A 16,597-nucleotide genomic window follows, 5' to 3' on the forward strand; every position below is an offset into this window, starting at 1 on the left:
AAATGCAGTTTTGTCCATACAGTCAGAATCCGTAATTGAATGCGGATGAGCTTGGAAGAGCTGCAAAATGGCATGCTAAGTTCACATACAAACAAGAGCAAGAAATAAGAAATATGTATATTCTTTTGCAATAAATAAAAGCCTGTATTATGATACATACCAAGACCTGGTAATATAATTATATATGGCAAAAGACAGTGGCTAAAAGCAATTCATCAATAAAAAAAGAAGAAGAAGCAAAATGACACGCAATGACAGATAAATGAAATAATGAACAAAAGAATCTCATAAGGCAAACAAATTCTCCTAATCCCTCTAGAGAATAGACAAAATTAGATCTCAAACAGTTATATGTTTCATAGTAATGAATGGAATCCACCAACCTATGCTCATAGGCAAGCCATTGAGAGTCTCTTCGGACTCTGAAGCATAGTAAAGAGCAATTGGATTTCACCCGAATATTACCACTGTATGCTATACATGATTAACGCCACGTTTTTAGGCCCTTGCAGTCAACTGGCAATGACATGCTACACATCTTGTCTAGGCCATCTCACAATATATATAATCACATGAACATTGCAAGCTCAAATTTTCCATAGGATGCAGCCTTGGTTCGCTATACACCGAACCCAGGTTATTACAGTTTCTTAGGTAGATTGTAAGTCTTCTTAAGGAACCTTGAGGCTGCCTCATCATTCCGGTAACACAACACCCGCAGGAGCGTATTTGGTTCAGTAGGATTCCACTGTCCTGATGTTGGAGGTAGTGGAAGCCTAGACCTTGCGGAGGAGCCATATGCCTCCAAGGTCACACGTTTGAACCGCTCAATTAGGCTTTCTGTATCGGTTCTGAATAGGGGAAGGACATCTCTCACTGTAGCTGAAAACTTATCTATGAGGTCAGCAGGCAAACCCTCACCATTGGCCCAAAACAGATCTTTAAGGGCTTTGAAATCATCCTCTATAATTTGAGAATCCTGATGAGAGAAAGCACGAGAAGGGCCTCCAGCAAGTAAAACCAGCAAGAATCCATCACAGGACGCTTTCATGATATCAGTTATAATCCTTGTACGAACTCTGTCATGCACGGTTTCTGAGATTACCAGTAAGTTCTGCTCCAGTTCTTGTAATAAAGGGTCGATCCTAGAAGATGAAGGCTCCCCTACATACAAACCATCCCATAAAACATGACTTAGGTCATGGAATACAATTCTGTAAGCTACTGCCTCAGACAGTTGCTGAACCCCTTCCACACAAGCAGCTGGTGTTAGCTCAAATCTTTTGCTCAAGCCATTTGAAAAATCTTCCAAATGAGCAGACTCACAGTTCCTTAAGTGGGTTACAATCCTCTTCTCTAAAACGTCCATCTCAGATCGGATGTGGTGCAGAGTATTTATACGAACACACAGCTGTGGTATCCCAAATGACTTATCTCCATTCATAGTTGCAACCTGGGAATTTCTTTTTTGAGTATTTTGTGACTTTTCTTTCTTCTTCCAGACACCTTGGAACTTTGATCCAATCTCACATCTGGTCAAAGCAGGCATTGTTGGGATATATGTATTGCGTGAAGCTGCAAGTCAGATTTAATGGACAGCAATGTTAGAAACTATAAAACCCCTAAACATCGTATTAAGATCATTAATGAGATTTGCAAGCAATTACCACATCCAGATTTTGCCTTGATCACATAATACTGAAGACACTTGTCAAGGCCAACTATCACATCAGGTAGCAATGCAGGATGTGCTGGTATTGGAAGCTGGAAAAATGCATCTAAAGTCTCATCAATGATTCTCAAAGTTTCGACAGCAGAGAGTGCATATCCTTCTTGATTAGCTTGTGGATTCCAGACCTAAGATAACGCAATATGTTGGTTAGCAGAAACAAAAAGAACAATAACAAGTTCCCATTCTAACAAAACTACAAATACCAATTCAGTGGATAACCATGTCAGTTGCATGAATGAACCAGCAACTTTCAAAAGGAACATAAACTACCTCTACACACGCAGTGAAGTGCTTCATATGATAACATAGAATTTGAAACTAAATGAATGAAATAATGCACCTATTGAGAAATCATCTCCTACTAACTTATGTAGGTTAGGGTTGTAAAGCACAGTGCTATTTCTTTAATTAAAATTAAAAAGGAAAGTTCTTTAAATCTTATGCAAAGCAAACCACTAACAAGAGATGTTACTGTATTAGAGCTGATTTATATACTCTGCAGTCCTTCACAATACCTTTTTTTGTACTCTTATAGCCTTAGCATGTGATCCAAATGCTTAGAAAAAGTTAATTCTTAAACATAATTACTTCTTCACCTTTTTGGTTTCCTGTGTTACTCATTTGTAGTCAAGCCATGCAAGCCTAACAGAATTATCCATAAAGAGAGAAATCTATTATGACATGATTATTGCCAGTAAAGAGACTCGAAAAATATTTTCACAATGAATATATAGTTACACAATATAAAACTAAGTAGTTGTAGAACTTGGGTTTGAAAGATAAAATTTTCAACCAAAAAGAATAGCAAGTGCCTACCTCTTGTTGCAAATTCCTGTCAACCCATTCCTTAAGTCTGTCTAATCTAGTCTTGATCCACCCTTTAACAAGATTGGCAATTGCAGTTTCAGCTTCATAAGGAGGCATCTCTCGGATTATTGCCTTCCCACCATCATCACTGTCAACTGCATCCTCGACTGCAATCTGCACAAGATCTTTCTCCAGTTTATCTGCAGCTCTAAGTACTTGAACAGCATCAGGGGTTAACTCTGTGATGCCTGATATGAACTGTTTTATCTCATTAGCATAACAAGAATGAAGGGTGGCCACAGCCACACCTGCTGCCAAAGGATGCCAACCCTTCAGTATTGGACTGAAAACCTGCTTCTCATGAACTGCTAGCTCGCCAACATCCTTAGCAAGGATTGCAAGGACGGGAAGAGGATTTGGCTGGTTTTTGGAAGCTCTCCTGCTTGAGTCTGCCTTCTCCATTCTCTATCCAACAACAAAACAATGTATATGCTTAGTCATGAAACCAAGTAAAACGGAGAACTGGGGGGGATAGAGAAAAAAAGAAAGAGAACACAAACACGTCATAATATTTGTTGCATTCAAAGTCTCATACATGTTAGGATCTTCTACATATGCAATGAAGATTCAGATACTAGACATGAGCCATTGGTGCTCAATTTTCCATCATTCTGAGTAAGGGGGCTAATAACAGATAGTAAAGACTTGCCTGAGCAAAAGCAGTGCGTAACGATGACCTGATGTAAGTGTCAATTCTATTTCGACCTACATCAACTTCTTTCCTCTTTCTGCGATACTCAGTGGACACATCCTCAACCAAAACCTTGGCCGCTGATACACCTAAAGAAACAATGCCCTGCATGGTATAGACATTTCCACTATCAAAAGTGTCATGGTATGCAAGGAGTCTTTTCTCTGCCCAGCCCAATATTGAACTCAATGTAGAACTTAATATCTTGGAGTATTCTGGATCCCTGGTTGTCTTGGCATCTTTTGCTACCTCTGCTAGCTGACCATCAGCAGCATATAGCAAGTCCATTTCGACTTGCCCAGTGGAAACAAAACGGTGAAACAGAACCCATGCAAAGCAGAGATTATGCAGCATTTGATTAATCCCAAGGATCAACCACGTCTTCTTTATCTGTTCCATAAGCTCATCAACTTCCTCAACAATGGATGTTTCATCATTAATATCAAAACACGTCTCGAGAAGCATTTCATAGAGTCTAAGATTCAGTGGAATGCCATCAGCCCAGTGGCATGAATCAGAGAGAGAGCCATCAGATCTAGAGGCAAGAGACATTACAGCACTGCGAAGAACTTGCATTGACTCATTGTTCTTCCCAGTTTCTATTGGCCTATCTAGAGCTGCATGAATGATTTGCCGTAGCCTTTGTGATGCATTATTTGATTTATCGAGTGGCACACGAGGATGTAACAGTAACCCAGCCTCAAGAACCCTGAGGTTTCTTTTCTGCCATGCATCATATTCTTGTTGATCACTAAAATCTGATTGCTTAAGCTGCTGCAGTAGCTCCAATGGAAGAACCACTGATTCAATCCGCCTTCCAACCTGTGATATATAAAATTATAGTAGACCATTATCAATAAAGTCACCGTAACATCAAAACAAATACGATTTATGAACTTCATCAAAATTCTATTACACTAAATTTGATAATCTGGATGGATTTTACAATAACTTTGAAGAATTTACATTACTCATGATTGAATTCTAGAACTAAATTAGCTTGTAACTTAAATTATAATATAATCTACTTTTCAACATCGTTATCATCGGATCCTAGCTCATCAACTTTTATATTATTATACAATCCGAATTAACTTACTCACAAGTAGCAGTATCTGGATCAAATAAATTGCAATTAAAAATAAAGCAAAATTTCCAGATCAACCAAAATTTCAAGTAAACTAAATCTTAAATTGAGCTAACCAGACCACCGCCAATTCTCAAAAGCGCTCTTCTAACACGCGCATCAACGCTCTCAGGTACACGCATTTGAATCCTCATAAGCTCCCCTACAGTCGTAGGCCGCTTAGACTTTCCCTGGCCCGAGCCTGGAGCTGAACCGGGACTCTTCTTCGAGCCAGGAGATTTCAATCCTAAAGCCTTCTTCATCTTACTAGCAGCTGCTGACGTAAGCGAGCGTTGCAACGCGGGGGAGCTAGGCGAGTGGTTGTGGTTTTGACCAGGCGAGTTCTGACTCGGCGAATCGGAAATGGAAGAGGCGGAAGTGGAGAGAGGCTTGGAAGCTGAGGTACGGCATACAGCGAGGAAGACGTCGTAAGCGGTGAGTCGAAGGTCGGAATCGGTGAGTTGAGAGGCGAGTTGTCCGAGTGGAGATTGGAGATCGGTGGGGGTAAGCTTGTTCGTCGGCATTGGTGGTGGTTTAGTTTGAAGTGGCGGTGGCGGGGGCGTTGACTCTCTCTTTGAGTGGCCGAGTGAAAGGTCTCTAAAGAGATGCGCCATTGTGTGTGACTCAGTGAGAGAACATGGAACTATTCGGACTTAAAACGGAAGATAAACAGAAAGATTAAAAATTGCAATATAATAGCTGTTTATCGACTTTTTAAAAAATTTAAATTCGAATTAATCGGTTATTAAATTAATAATATTCGATAATCATACCATGAATCCATGATTGAAATACCCATCTATATATCAATTTTTTTTATTTAAGGGAAAGTGAATGGACGAATTATCTGTATTAGGAGCGAGATTGTATTTTGTCTTTTTATTTAAAAAAATTAATAAATTAATTTTTGTATGTAAATTTATATTTCTGTTAAAAATTAGTCTTTATAGATAAACATGAGGTACATGCATGCGACTATTTGATTATTCTATTAGACATGCTAGTTTATAACAATATAAATAGATGAAATTTTTAACAGAAATGATTAATTTACTTATTTATCTAAGTATATATACTAATTTATTTATTTTTAAATAAATGAGACAAAGCATTTTGTCTCTTAATGCGGAAGCTTCCTTATACTTTTACCTTTAATCGTATTAGCAATGTTGAGGTCATGAAATCTTAAAGATCTAGATTTGTGTAATAATTGATTTTAATCTTCTTTCAATTTTATTATCTTGTGACAAATCTTATGTAGTATTAGTTAGTCGGATGACAAAACACATAAGACATGAAATTAGAAATTCACAAATATATTATACATCATGAATCTTAAAATTGAATTTTTAAAATCTAAGTATTTAATTTTGTCAATAATACCAAAATTTTGATTATGATTTTAAATGATTTTAATTGAATTAATTAACCATGTCACGTCAATTTCAATTTCTTTTGTCGATATAAATCAACTTCTGGTTACCTTTATGTATGAAAATACTACGTTTATTTTTTTTCAGTTGAAATGGATAGCTCTTAAGTGATTACAATATTATTCAAAACAAATATATCAATGTAGACTTAATACTATCATCTAATAACATTCTATTACAGTATTATGTTTTAATACTGATCATCTAATAACAAACGTCAAATCAATTTAGATCTAAAATATATATTTTTACTTATTAATAAGTACTGATCTATTAAATTAATTATCAAATTATTGCTTAAGATTTGCTAAATTAGATTTTTTTAAAAAAAAAAAATTTATCACATAGTTAAATGAGGATATTGTAATATTTTATGATTGTATATGACATTTGATTTTGAAGGAGAGGGCTTTATCAAAAAAAGGAAAAGAAAAGAAATGGGAGATATTTATAAAAGAAGAAGTGGACTGTGGATGGTTGATTGGTGGGTCCAGGCGCACCTGTAAGCAGTGTAATACACAGCAACAAACAGCGTAGAATTTGTTTATTTGTAATTAAATTTAATGATTGAGAGTTGAGAGTGCCAGAATATGTTGCAAGAATTAATATTATTTGCCTAACAGACCAAAAAACGAAAACAAATTCCATCCTATTTTCATTATAATGTTGAATTTGCTTGTTTTAAATTGTAGTGAATAAGATAATAGCCAAAAGGGATGCGAAACTGTGATAAGGATAGTAATGCTTTATGTGCCGACATGAAGAAGACCAACATGTTTTCTTTCATGAAACGACAACGTATCACATGCATGTGCCCAATGAGCCTACATTGGGCTTTTAAGTAGATTAATTGGCCTGTTCGGTTACTATACCCAAGGTTATTTAACTTAAAAAATTTATAAAATAATTGTTAATTATTTGAGAGTTTTTATTTAAGTTATTGGACTGTTAAAATCGATATTATATGATATTTTTTATTTGCACCGTCTACACCAATTGAAATTTCTCCTTCTTAGTCTCTTTTATAGTTCAATCAATTTATACTAATAAATTTATTTATATACAAGGATAAATTAACAAATATTGAAAAATAAATAAGTAAATTAATCAAAGTTTCAAAGTTTCAATTGTTAATGAATTGCTAAATCGAAAATTTGACACGTATAATTTTTATTATCATGAATTGTTACATGAGTTGTCACATTAGTGTTTAATAAAATTTGGAGTTTTAAGATTAAAGTGATACAAAAAAATTAAGAGTAAAAATGAGAAAAAAAAGGGGTTAAATTAATTATTATAAAAAAATTAAAAAAAGAAATCAATTACATAGTTGAATATAAACATGATTATGACAAGGTTGCCACTACGGAGAAGTCTATGTAATTGTCTGAATTCCTTGTAGTTTGGTGACATCCATAAGCGGATGACTCCGAAAAGTAGGGCAAAGGGGATAGCAGAGATTACATTGGCAAGAATATAATTAACGTCTACCCAAAACGACGAGGGTGATATTGTTGTCATCGAGTAAAAGTAGGAGACACTTAGATAATAAAGCGGGATAAGGAGTAAACGAGGAACATTGGAGAGGAGAAAAACTGTTAGAAGAACCGGCAAGCTATATGCTATAAGATTATAAACCCAAAACCCATAATACATGTCGGGATTCATCACTGTTGTACCGCTTTTCCTTGTTTCTTCACCCAACAGGTGTTTGAATCTGGATTTATTGTAATTATCGTCTAAGATTTGAAGAGTATTTGAGTTGGTGGTGGGGATACTGTTATTATCACCTTGCCAAACACCTCTCGGTGGGCTTAAAGATGATTGGTAAACTGCTGTTATAACTAGCGTCGCAACCACCAACGTTGCGTTGATCATGTCCCCCGACAACCCGTTTCTTGCACGAACCAACATTGTTAATCTTCTTTTATGCCAATGGGTTCCTTTCTTAATGTGTTTAATCTTGGTGGCGGTGGCGTCACTCATGTTCAAACCTTTTCTTTCGACCTTTTCTATGATTTCTCGACTTGTTAAACCATCTGAGTTCTTAGCTGTTACGTCTAAGTATTTCCCGACATATAATAACATTTTTAGTGCCTGCGTAATTAATATATTATCACACACTATTAGATAAATATATCAATAGCTAGCGTAAATATATATAAAAAAGGAAATTAGTATACCTGGTGTTGTTCCTTTATAGCTGCAATGTGTAACACAGTGTTGCCATCATCATCTCTCCAATTGATAACCTTCTTTTCCAATTCATTGGCTCCTCTACGACGATTACTTTGAAGCCATCCGGTTAAGAGATTAAAAGCTTCGATGTGTTCGTTTTTCAAAGCAAGATGTAACGCAGTCTCGTCTCGAACTGTCACATCTTCAATGCATTCAGGACAAGCTTCGAGGAAGTGGAATAAAAGATTAGAGTTCCCCATTGTGGCTGCACAATGGAAAGGAGTCATTCCTTCCCTTCCTTTGACGCGAACCAGATCTTTATCGGTCTTCAAGAGTCGAAGCAGTAGCTTGGTGTGGCCGTTTCTGAAGGCCAAGTGCATGAGGCTAAACCCATCTTGGCTTAGCTTCCTAGCAAACGAAGGCTTCAAGTTCATAATCTCCATTGCCAACTTAATTTGGCCTTCAGTTGCAGCTATGTGAAGTGGAGTATGAATGAAAGGAATGTGGTCAATGCGCTTCAACATGTAGGGATCCTTTTGAATTAAAGCATAAAAGGCATCAATATTTCCTGTTGCAGCTGCTTCTCTCAAGCTATCATTCATGCTTATCTCCTTGACTTGTAAAATAACATACTACCAATGATCCTTATTTAAAACATTATAAAGTACGTCCTAATTGCTTGACTTTTAGGTAAAGAGTGATTTAAAGAATAGAATAAATTAAATATTAAGCAAGGAATAGAATAAATTACTCTTAGAAGTAAAAGTTGTTTTTTTTCATCGCCACAATTACTGTTCTATAGTGAGAAAGAGTAGAATAACACAGGTAATAGATTTTATTCTATTTTTATTTTTAGAAATTTATTTTTTTATTTTTTGAATTTAATAATATAAGTTGAATTGTTAACGCATTTGATATTTTTTTTTGTTAAATTTAAGTTGGTTATGTTATAATCCTTATTTGTATAATCTTTTAAAAATATTTCTTTACATGTTTATAGAATATTTATTTATTATAGTTTTTCTCCAAGCCAACAAATCTAAGGAGTATGTAGTTTAATAGTTCTCTAGCTTTAGTTAAAAAAAAAACATCATATTAATAATTTATTAGAGGATTAACGAGATTTTTAACGATGCTGATCAAATCGAAAAATTATCTTAATTAGAGTGACCAAAATAGGAACGACACTATTTTAGAGTGTAGTTTACCTTTTTGAAAATAACAAAATTTAACTTAATGAATTTAACAGTTATTTCTTGGTAAGGACTATACAAAGACTAAAAAATATCAAATTAAAGTATAAGGATTTAATCCATAACTTTTATAAAGTATAGGGACTAATAGCATAATTTAACCCAAATTTTGTAATGTTTGATTCTCTTGCTTTACTTTCTGTTCTCTTCCATTTTCCTAATCCAAACATAAAGTTAGAAAAGGGAAGATTCCTATGCTGCTCCAAATTGTGTTACATCCTATAAAGTAGTATTAGCTAACATAAACAAGGAAGATTTATTACCATACCTGTTTATTTCATTCTTTGCTTAAGGATTGTGTGATATCAAGAATGGAGATTCATTGTGATAAAAAAAAATGGTGATCTATTTTATTTTATTCTTTGCTTAAGGATTGTGTGATATCCAAAGAGGGTCACTGAAAAAAAAAATAGGGATAAGTCTTAAAACTATACACGAATTATGGTTTAATATGTAATTATTTACATGAAATTTTGATTTGATCCAATTATTCTAAATTATTAACACAATTATTGATATAACGTAATTTTATGTTTATATTTGCATACATAAATAATTATATTCATCCAATATAAAAATAAATTGATATATTTATTTTTTTAAATGTGTATGACTAGATCAAAATTAAAGTTTCAAATATACATTTCAACCACAATTAGAGTTTTATGTGTATAATTGCACCAAATTAAAATTTATGTATACAATTGCACATTAAATCAAAGTTCATATATAATTTTGAGATTTATCCCTAGCTAATATAAAGAATGGAGATTTATTAGCGGAGTTGTTACTTAACTTTTCTTATTGTAGTCCATGATTATTATTTTTTGTTCACATTAGTACTAAAACTTGGTTGTTTTTCTCAATTTGATCTCGTGACATTATGAGATTATGCAATGTCATCACTTGAATTTTTTTATGTTTTCTTTATGGTTTTTTCACTTAAATTGTTTCATTTTATAAAATTATTATTTTAATAAACAAATTTCATGTTAGAAAGAGAGAAAAAATATTTACTTATAAATAAATATTTTTTATAATTTTGTATTTTTATTATAAATCTTATGTATTTTTTTTATCAAGAATGAACATGTAAATGGTTTTTTATGTTTTGAAGTTTTTTAACTTTCAAGAATTAAGACTAAATCAATAGAATGTGTAAAGTTAAGGGTTAAATTTGTTAAAATTTTTTACATTTAGAACTAAATTGATAAAATCTGTAAACATTTGAGGGCTTATTTTTTTTTTGCCAATAAAAAGAGGCCATTGCAAGTGATTTAATAGATGAGTGACCAAAATATTAAATTTCGATAATGTTAATGATTAAAATAATAATTTTAAAATTTGCGTGACCAAAACAAAAATACGATTCAACTTACATGTTTGAGAAGGATCATCTAAAAGGGGTGAAGGAACTTACATGTTCCCTCGATAGTCTATGATCTGAGAGGAGTTAGACGTAAATTATTCTGGTTCTTTGAATAAGATTCAACTTAAAAAATTTTAAGATAATCTTGAAAAAAACTATTTAATTTAAAAAACATATTTACTAAGAAATTAGTATTACCAAAATAATAATTTAAAATATATTATTTATTTAGGAATATGCTTTTGAAAATAAAATGTTTTAAAATTTTGAATTATATATATTCTTATCACTTTGGTGAATATTTTTAATTAATATTATTTAATTTTAAAAAATTATTGATACATATTGATCATAAAACAAATTTTCATACAAGGTATCAAAAATTCAGGTAAATAATTGAAGATATGGAACATTTACAACATTTGTTACTTCTTTTCTGTTTTTAAAATTATTTTATATATCAGATAAATATAATATTTTAAAATAAATATAGACACAGGCAAAAATACTAGTTTAGATTTATTTGACCCCAAAAATGGATATATATAGCTCTTTCTTGGCCCCTTCCTATAGAAAGTATTCCAAAACCACGGGCTCGATTTATTATTTGGTATATTATAAATAAATAAAAAAAGGAATATTTAAATGTTGAAAGAGTATTTAAATTATATTTAAATACCTAAAGAAGTAGATAAATAGACGCATGTTATTGCTCGAAGTTGATTGGTTATGAATAATTTCCTTACTTTTTTGTTTTATTATATAGTCTTCTGTCTTTAATGTATCGATACTTTAAGAAATAAAGAATATTCTCTAACTAGTGGACTGCTTGGAATATTCAAAGGAGAAAGAAAGAAAAAAAATATTTAATCGATTTAATATTGGATATGATTTTTTTTTTGTATTTAGGAAAAAATATATTAGGTATGAATTTTGTTTTGCTCTTCTTTAAATTATTATATTATTATTTTTCTTTGTTTTCCTTAGGGATGAAAATTAATTGAAATCCTAATAGTTGTAAAATAAAAAAAAATAGATATTAGACTAAATGCGTTGAATTATTGCTTACTGTTGATTTAATAGTTTATTATAAAAAAAGTACAAGTTTCCAATTTTAGGCGACTACTCCTCCGCCGCCCCTTCTAGTGGCTCAATAAACAACAAATAAACCAAAGCCAAACCAATCTTATCTTCTCCTCTTCTTTCTATTTATGGAGGGTGGTTTCTTAAATGAAATATAATTTTCTTTCTACTGTCGATAACATATCATTCTCGCTGGTTTTATCGATTGAACTGAAATTTAACAATTTAATCGGTTTGATTTAAAAATCAAATCGATTAAATTGTTATAATTTTTAAAATCAATTTGTAGTAAGTTATGGTTGGTTAGTCTTTTGAGTGTGGTTATTTTAAGAGAATTATTTGTAGTAAGTTAGTGACAGAGACGGAACGAGGTGATATATTGTGAAACATATTTTATATACTATGACATATTAATGACATACTAAAATGTAATATGTAAAAATTTGTGATGATACCTCTATCATAGAGTTACTGCTTCTGATACTGTTTAAATATTGAAATAATATTTGGTTTACTATTCGTGGAGTTTTTAGATTCCACAAGTAAGATTAAAGTTGCCTGTGAAATAAAAAAAAATATATTTTAAAAAAAGAGACATTTGACAATTTTTAAGGTTGTCTGCCAAATAAAAAATATACATTATTACAAGGTTACTAAATATTAACTCTAAAATATTATCTTTAAACTATTTTCTAAATAGATCTAGTGTAAAAAATTGTTAAAATAAATATTATAAAAAGAAATACATATTTAAAATATGAATATTTTCTATTAGTTAACTTAATACCAAATAATTTTATTATAACATAAAGTACAATGTATAAAAATTTACAATCAATTATTTATAAAGAAAATATACAATTATATATATTTAAAGTTTTAATAAAAATACCAAAGGTAGAATATTTAGTAATAACATTATAAACTTAAAAAAAATTATTTAATATTAATATTATTATTTAATTTATAAATATTTCGATTAATAACATGTCCCACTTTTGTGGAATTTGTCAAAAAAATAATTAATATAAAAATACTTGTTTCCATTTTTGTGCCAACATGCTACTATATATAATAAGACTTCATTCAAAATTGATGTCTAAATGTACTTTCAAATATCCTATGATATAAATAGATTTTTTTTTTCAAACCAAACCAAGTTGTCAAAATATTTTTTTTAAGAAAAACCAAAAATCTAAAAAAAAAATAGGTTTTGAATTTTCAAAAGTTGATTTTAGTGTGAAATTATAAATTTATCCTTCATTTATATTAACTACAATTTAAATATAATTTATATATTGAAATTATTTCTTTCCTTAGCAATTCAAATTCAAATTTATAAAGAATTTATATTAATTACTTAAAAAGTATTTAAAATTAATACTTCATATACCATAATATTAACAATATGAGTACGTTAATATATGTCATAAACCTAGTTACTCTTCACAAATTTGAAATTTAGTCCCTAAACTTTTATTTCTAAGAATTTAGTCCATCAACTTTTTAGATTTCAAAATGTAAAATTATTTTTTAGGCGCTTAAATATTTTTAAAAATTTTAAATTAGTAAAGATAAAATTTCACTTTGCCCCCCTAAAGTTATAAATTTTCGATTTAATCTTTTACAAATTATAAATATATCAACTATCAAAAATTAAAATTTTATGCGGCCCCTACAAATTTTTTCTAGCTTCTCCCTTGTTTAAGAGTACATTGTTTTAAAGCGAAGCTGGTCAACTTGCCCTAGAGCAAATGGCGAAAATGCGTCGAAATTATATTAAAGTGAGAAATGGGGATTGGGAGTCAAGTTATTGATGTCTGTAATAGGCGGCCATCGATTCATATCCGTCCTTAGATATAAATATATTAATCATTTTTTAAAATATTCGATATTTTTGTGCAATATAAATATACCCTTGGGGGATTAGTTTAGTGTAAGATTGAGTTAAATCAGTTGAGGTTTCAAATAAGGATAGTCGTTTTGCAACTCTCCTAATTTCTTCATCATTTAAAGAAAGAAACAAAAGCATGGATCCAAGCTTGAGAGAAATAGCTGGAACAGGAAATATTGATGCCTTGTACTCTCTAATTGGAGAGGATCCATACATGTTGGAGCATATTGATCAGATTCCTTTCATCGATACTCCACTTCACATAGCAGCAAATAAGGGCCAAATTAAGTTTGCAATGGAGATGATGAACTTGAAGCCTTCGTTTGGTCGGAAGCTAAACCAAGATGGGTTTAGCCCCATGCACTTGGCCTTCAAAATGGGGCATACCAGGCTAGTGCTTCGACTGTTGGAGACCGATAAAGACCTGGTTCGCGTCAAAGGAAGGGAAGGGATGACCCCTTTCCATTGTGCAGCTGCAGTGGGGAACTCTAATCTTTTATTCCAGTTCCTTGAAACTTGCCCTGAATGCGTTGAGGATGTCACGGTTCGTAACGAGACTGCATTACATCTTGCTCTGAAAAATGACCACACCGACGCTTTTAATCTCTTACATGGATGGCTTCGAAAGAACCATCGTGGAGGAGGCAATGGTTTGGAAAGAAAGGTTGTGAATTGGAGAGATGATGATGACAACACTGTGTTGCACATTGCAGCTACAAAGAAACAACATCAGGTATATATGCAATATAATAATAAGTTGTGATCCTTTGATCATTTTATTAATGACTATTTATAATATTCTACGCAGGCAGTACAACTGTTGTTGGATTCCTTTTATGGGTTAGATGTAAAAGCTAAGAACTCGGAAGGCTTGACAGCTCGAGAAATCATAGAAAATGTTGGAAGACAAGGGTTGAACATGAGTAGCGCCGAAGACGATGATACGACCACCGCCAAGATTAAGCGCATTAAGAAAAGAACTAGTCGTCCTGAAAGAGCATTAGTAAAGTTGATTCGTACAAAGAATGGGTTGTCGGAGAACATGCTCAACGCAACACTGGTGGTAGCGGCGCTGGTCATAACAGCGATCTACCAATCATCTTTAAGCCCACCGAGAGGTCTTTGGCAAGGTGATAACACTAGTAACCTCACCACCAACCCCTCAAGCCTTACTACTACCACTAAATTTAAACTCTTTAACGACAATTACGATGAAAAATTTTCTAAACATTTGTTGGGTAACGAAACAAGGAAAACAGGTACAGCAATCATGAATCCCAACTTGTTTTTAGGGTTTTGGATATTCAATTTTATAGCATTTGGGCTTCCGGTTCTTCTAACCGTTTTCCTTTTATACGATGTAGCTCGTATTCTTCTTATCCCGCTTTATTTTCTATCCGTCTCCTACTTTAACTGCATGACACTAATATCTCCGTCCATGTTTTGGACAAACCTCAACTTTGTTGTCATGTGGGGAGCCATTATTCTCCCGTCTCTCTTAGTTTTTGGAGGCGTATGGTTATGGATGCTGCCAAGGTACCGGGAAATGAGACAAATACGCAGACGAGTCCGCAATGACAATAATGTCGGAATAATTCAGCTCTTGCGAATATCAGTCTAATTTATATATTATATTATGTACTCTTTTCCATTTTCTCTGTATTAATATCTTTTATTTTTGAAAGAAAAACACTATGTAATTGCTTTGGATAAATTTAATAAAAATAAGATTACTTATCCCGACAGATATTTTTGAAGTATAGATTGTTCAAAATCGACTGATTTCTAAATGTGTCAATATTATTAATTTAACATAAACATATATATAATTTATATTTTTATTATATAATTACATATTTATTATTTTATTTATACAATAAAAGAGTTATTAATTAAAAGATGAATTAAAAAACTAGAAAATAATATATTTATTAATTAAAAATTAATTAAAAATTATTTTTTTTAAAATAACTTGAAATAAAAAATATTTTATTATATAATATAAATTTTTTCACTTTTCATCAATAATGAGATCAATTGTTTCGTTAATAGAATAGAAAACAGATAGTTGCTTCCTATTTCAGCAATATAAATAGTTATAAATAGTTATTCTATACAAATTAAAGAACTCTATAAGCAATATTATAATGGTACCATGTCTTTTTATGTTTTTAATTTTTAATATAATTAAAAGATGCATTGTATAACCTTTCTTATAATTATTTATGACTGATTGAGTTTAAGTCACGAGTCTAACTTAAAACTAATTGAGTTAAGATTTATTTATGCTTTCAATCAATGTATGATTTTGATATTGCAACAGGTGTCCAGCTATGTGGTGAGATCTTGAAGGTGTGTCTTTGTAACGACTTGAGAAGCTTTTTGGATTTTTTTCTTTTTCTTTTAGGTTTGTTATTAGTAAATTAATGAATTTTTGCTGCGAAAAATTAGCTTAAAACTAAGTTCAAAAACAAAATATAAAAATTATAGGAAATATGTTAATTTTATACAACGATAATTAATGACATTGCAATATTACTTAACAACATGAACAATCCCCATCATCGTATTGTCATTCCCAAGTAATGGCGTATTCTCTGTACTGGAAAATATCCCTCCTAACGCCGGCCGAAAGTGGGTTGAAACATTATGCAGCTAATTTGGTAAGATAATGGATGTGTTTATTGCATCAAAAAGAAATAGAAGAGGTCTTCGGTTTTTCTTTCGTTAGGTATGGTAGGTTAGAAGAAGCAAAGAGAGCATTGTGGAGTCTAGATGGAAGGTGGTTCTCTAATCCTAGATTGACAGTCAGTATGGCGAAGTTTAAACCTAGAGATGCTTTGTGGAGGAAGGCAAATGGGAGAGAGGTCAGACAACAAACAAAGAATATGGAAAGAAGATGAGTTGAAGGAAATACGGGAGCGCATGTAGGGAAGAATGCGAGTGAGATTATGGCAAATAATAAACAACA

At 31.8% G+C, this 16,597-nt stretch overlaps 3 protein-coding genes across 3 annotated transcripts; 1 reads left to right on the plus strand and 2 right to left on the minus strand.

Annotated features, from left to right (window-relative positions):
• Positions 1 to 263: 263 nt before the first annotated feature.
• LOC121202978 (protein unc-13 homolog) lies at positions 264 to 5,190 on the minus strand. The gene is made up of 5 exons (XM_041075351.1): positions 4,494 to 5,190; positions 3,249 to 4,112; positions 2,549 to 3,004; positions 1,668 to 1,857; positions 264 to 1,575 (listed from the first exon to the last, which is right to left on the minus strand). Exons 1-5 carry the CDS (start codon positions 5,028 to 5,030, stop codon positions 641 to 643), a joined length of 2,982 nt encoding a protein of 993 aa, XP_040931285.1. The 5' UTR covers positions 5,031 to 5,190; the 3' UTR covers positions 264 to 640.
• Positions 5,191 to 7,115: 1,925 nt separating this feature from the next.
• Positions 7,116 to 8,662, minus strand: LOC121204801 (ankyrin repeat-containing protein BDA1). The gene is made up of 2 exons (XM_041075352.1): positions 8,033 to 8,662; positions 7,116 to 7,946 (listed from the first exon to the last, which is right to left on the minus strand). Exons 1-2 carry the CDS (start codon positions 8,627 to 8,629, stop codon positions 7,155 to 7,157), a joined length of 1,389 nt encoding a protein of 462 aa, XP_040931286.1. The 5' UTR covers positions 8,630 to 8,662; the 3' UTR covers positions 7,116 to 7,154.
• Positions 8,663 to 13,554: 4,892 nt separating this feature from the next.
• Positions 13,555 to 15,357, plus strand: LOC121204802 (ankyrin repeat-containing protein BDA1). Its single transcript, XM_041075353.1, has 2 exons — positions 13,555 to 14,359; positions 14,435 to 15,357. Exons 1-2 carry the CDS (start codon positions 13,763 to 13,765, stop codon positions 15,245 to 15,247), a joined length of 1,410 nt encoding a protein of 469 aa, XP_040931287.1. The 5' UTR covers positions 13,555 to 13,762; the 3' UTR covers positions 15,248 to 15,357.
• The last annotated feature ends 1,240 nt before the right edge of the window (positions 15,358 to 16,597 follow it).

This window comes from Gossypium hirsutum, chromosome A08, assembly GCF_007990345.1.
Source record: "Gossypium hirsutum isolate 1008001.06 chromosome A08, Gossypium_hirsutum_v2.1, whole genome shotgun sequence".
NCBI lineage: Eukaryota > Viridiplantae > Streptophyta > Magnoliopsida > Malvales > Malvaceae > Gossypium > Gossypium hirsutum.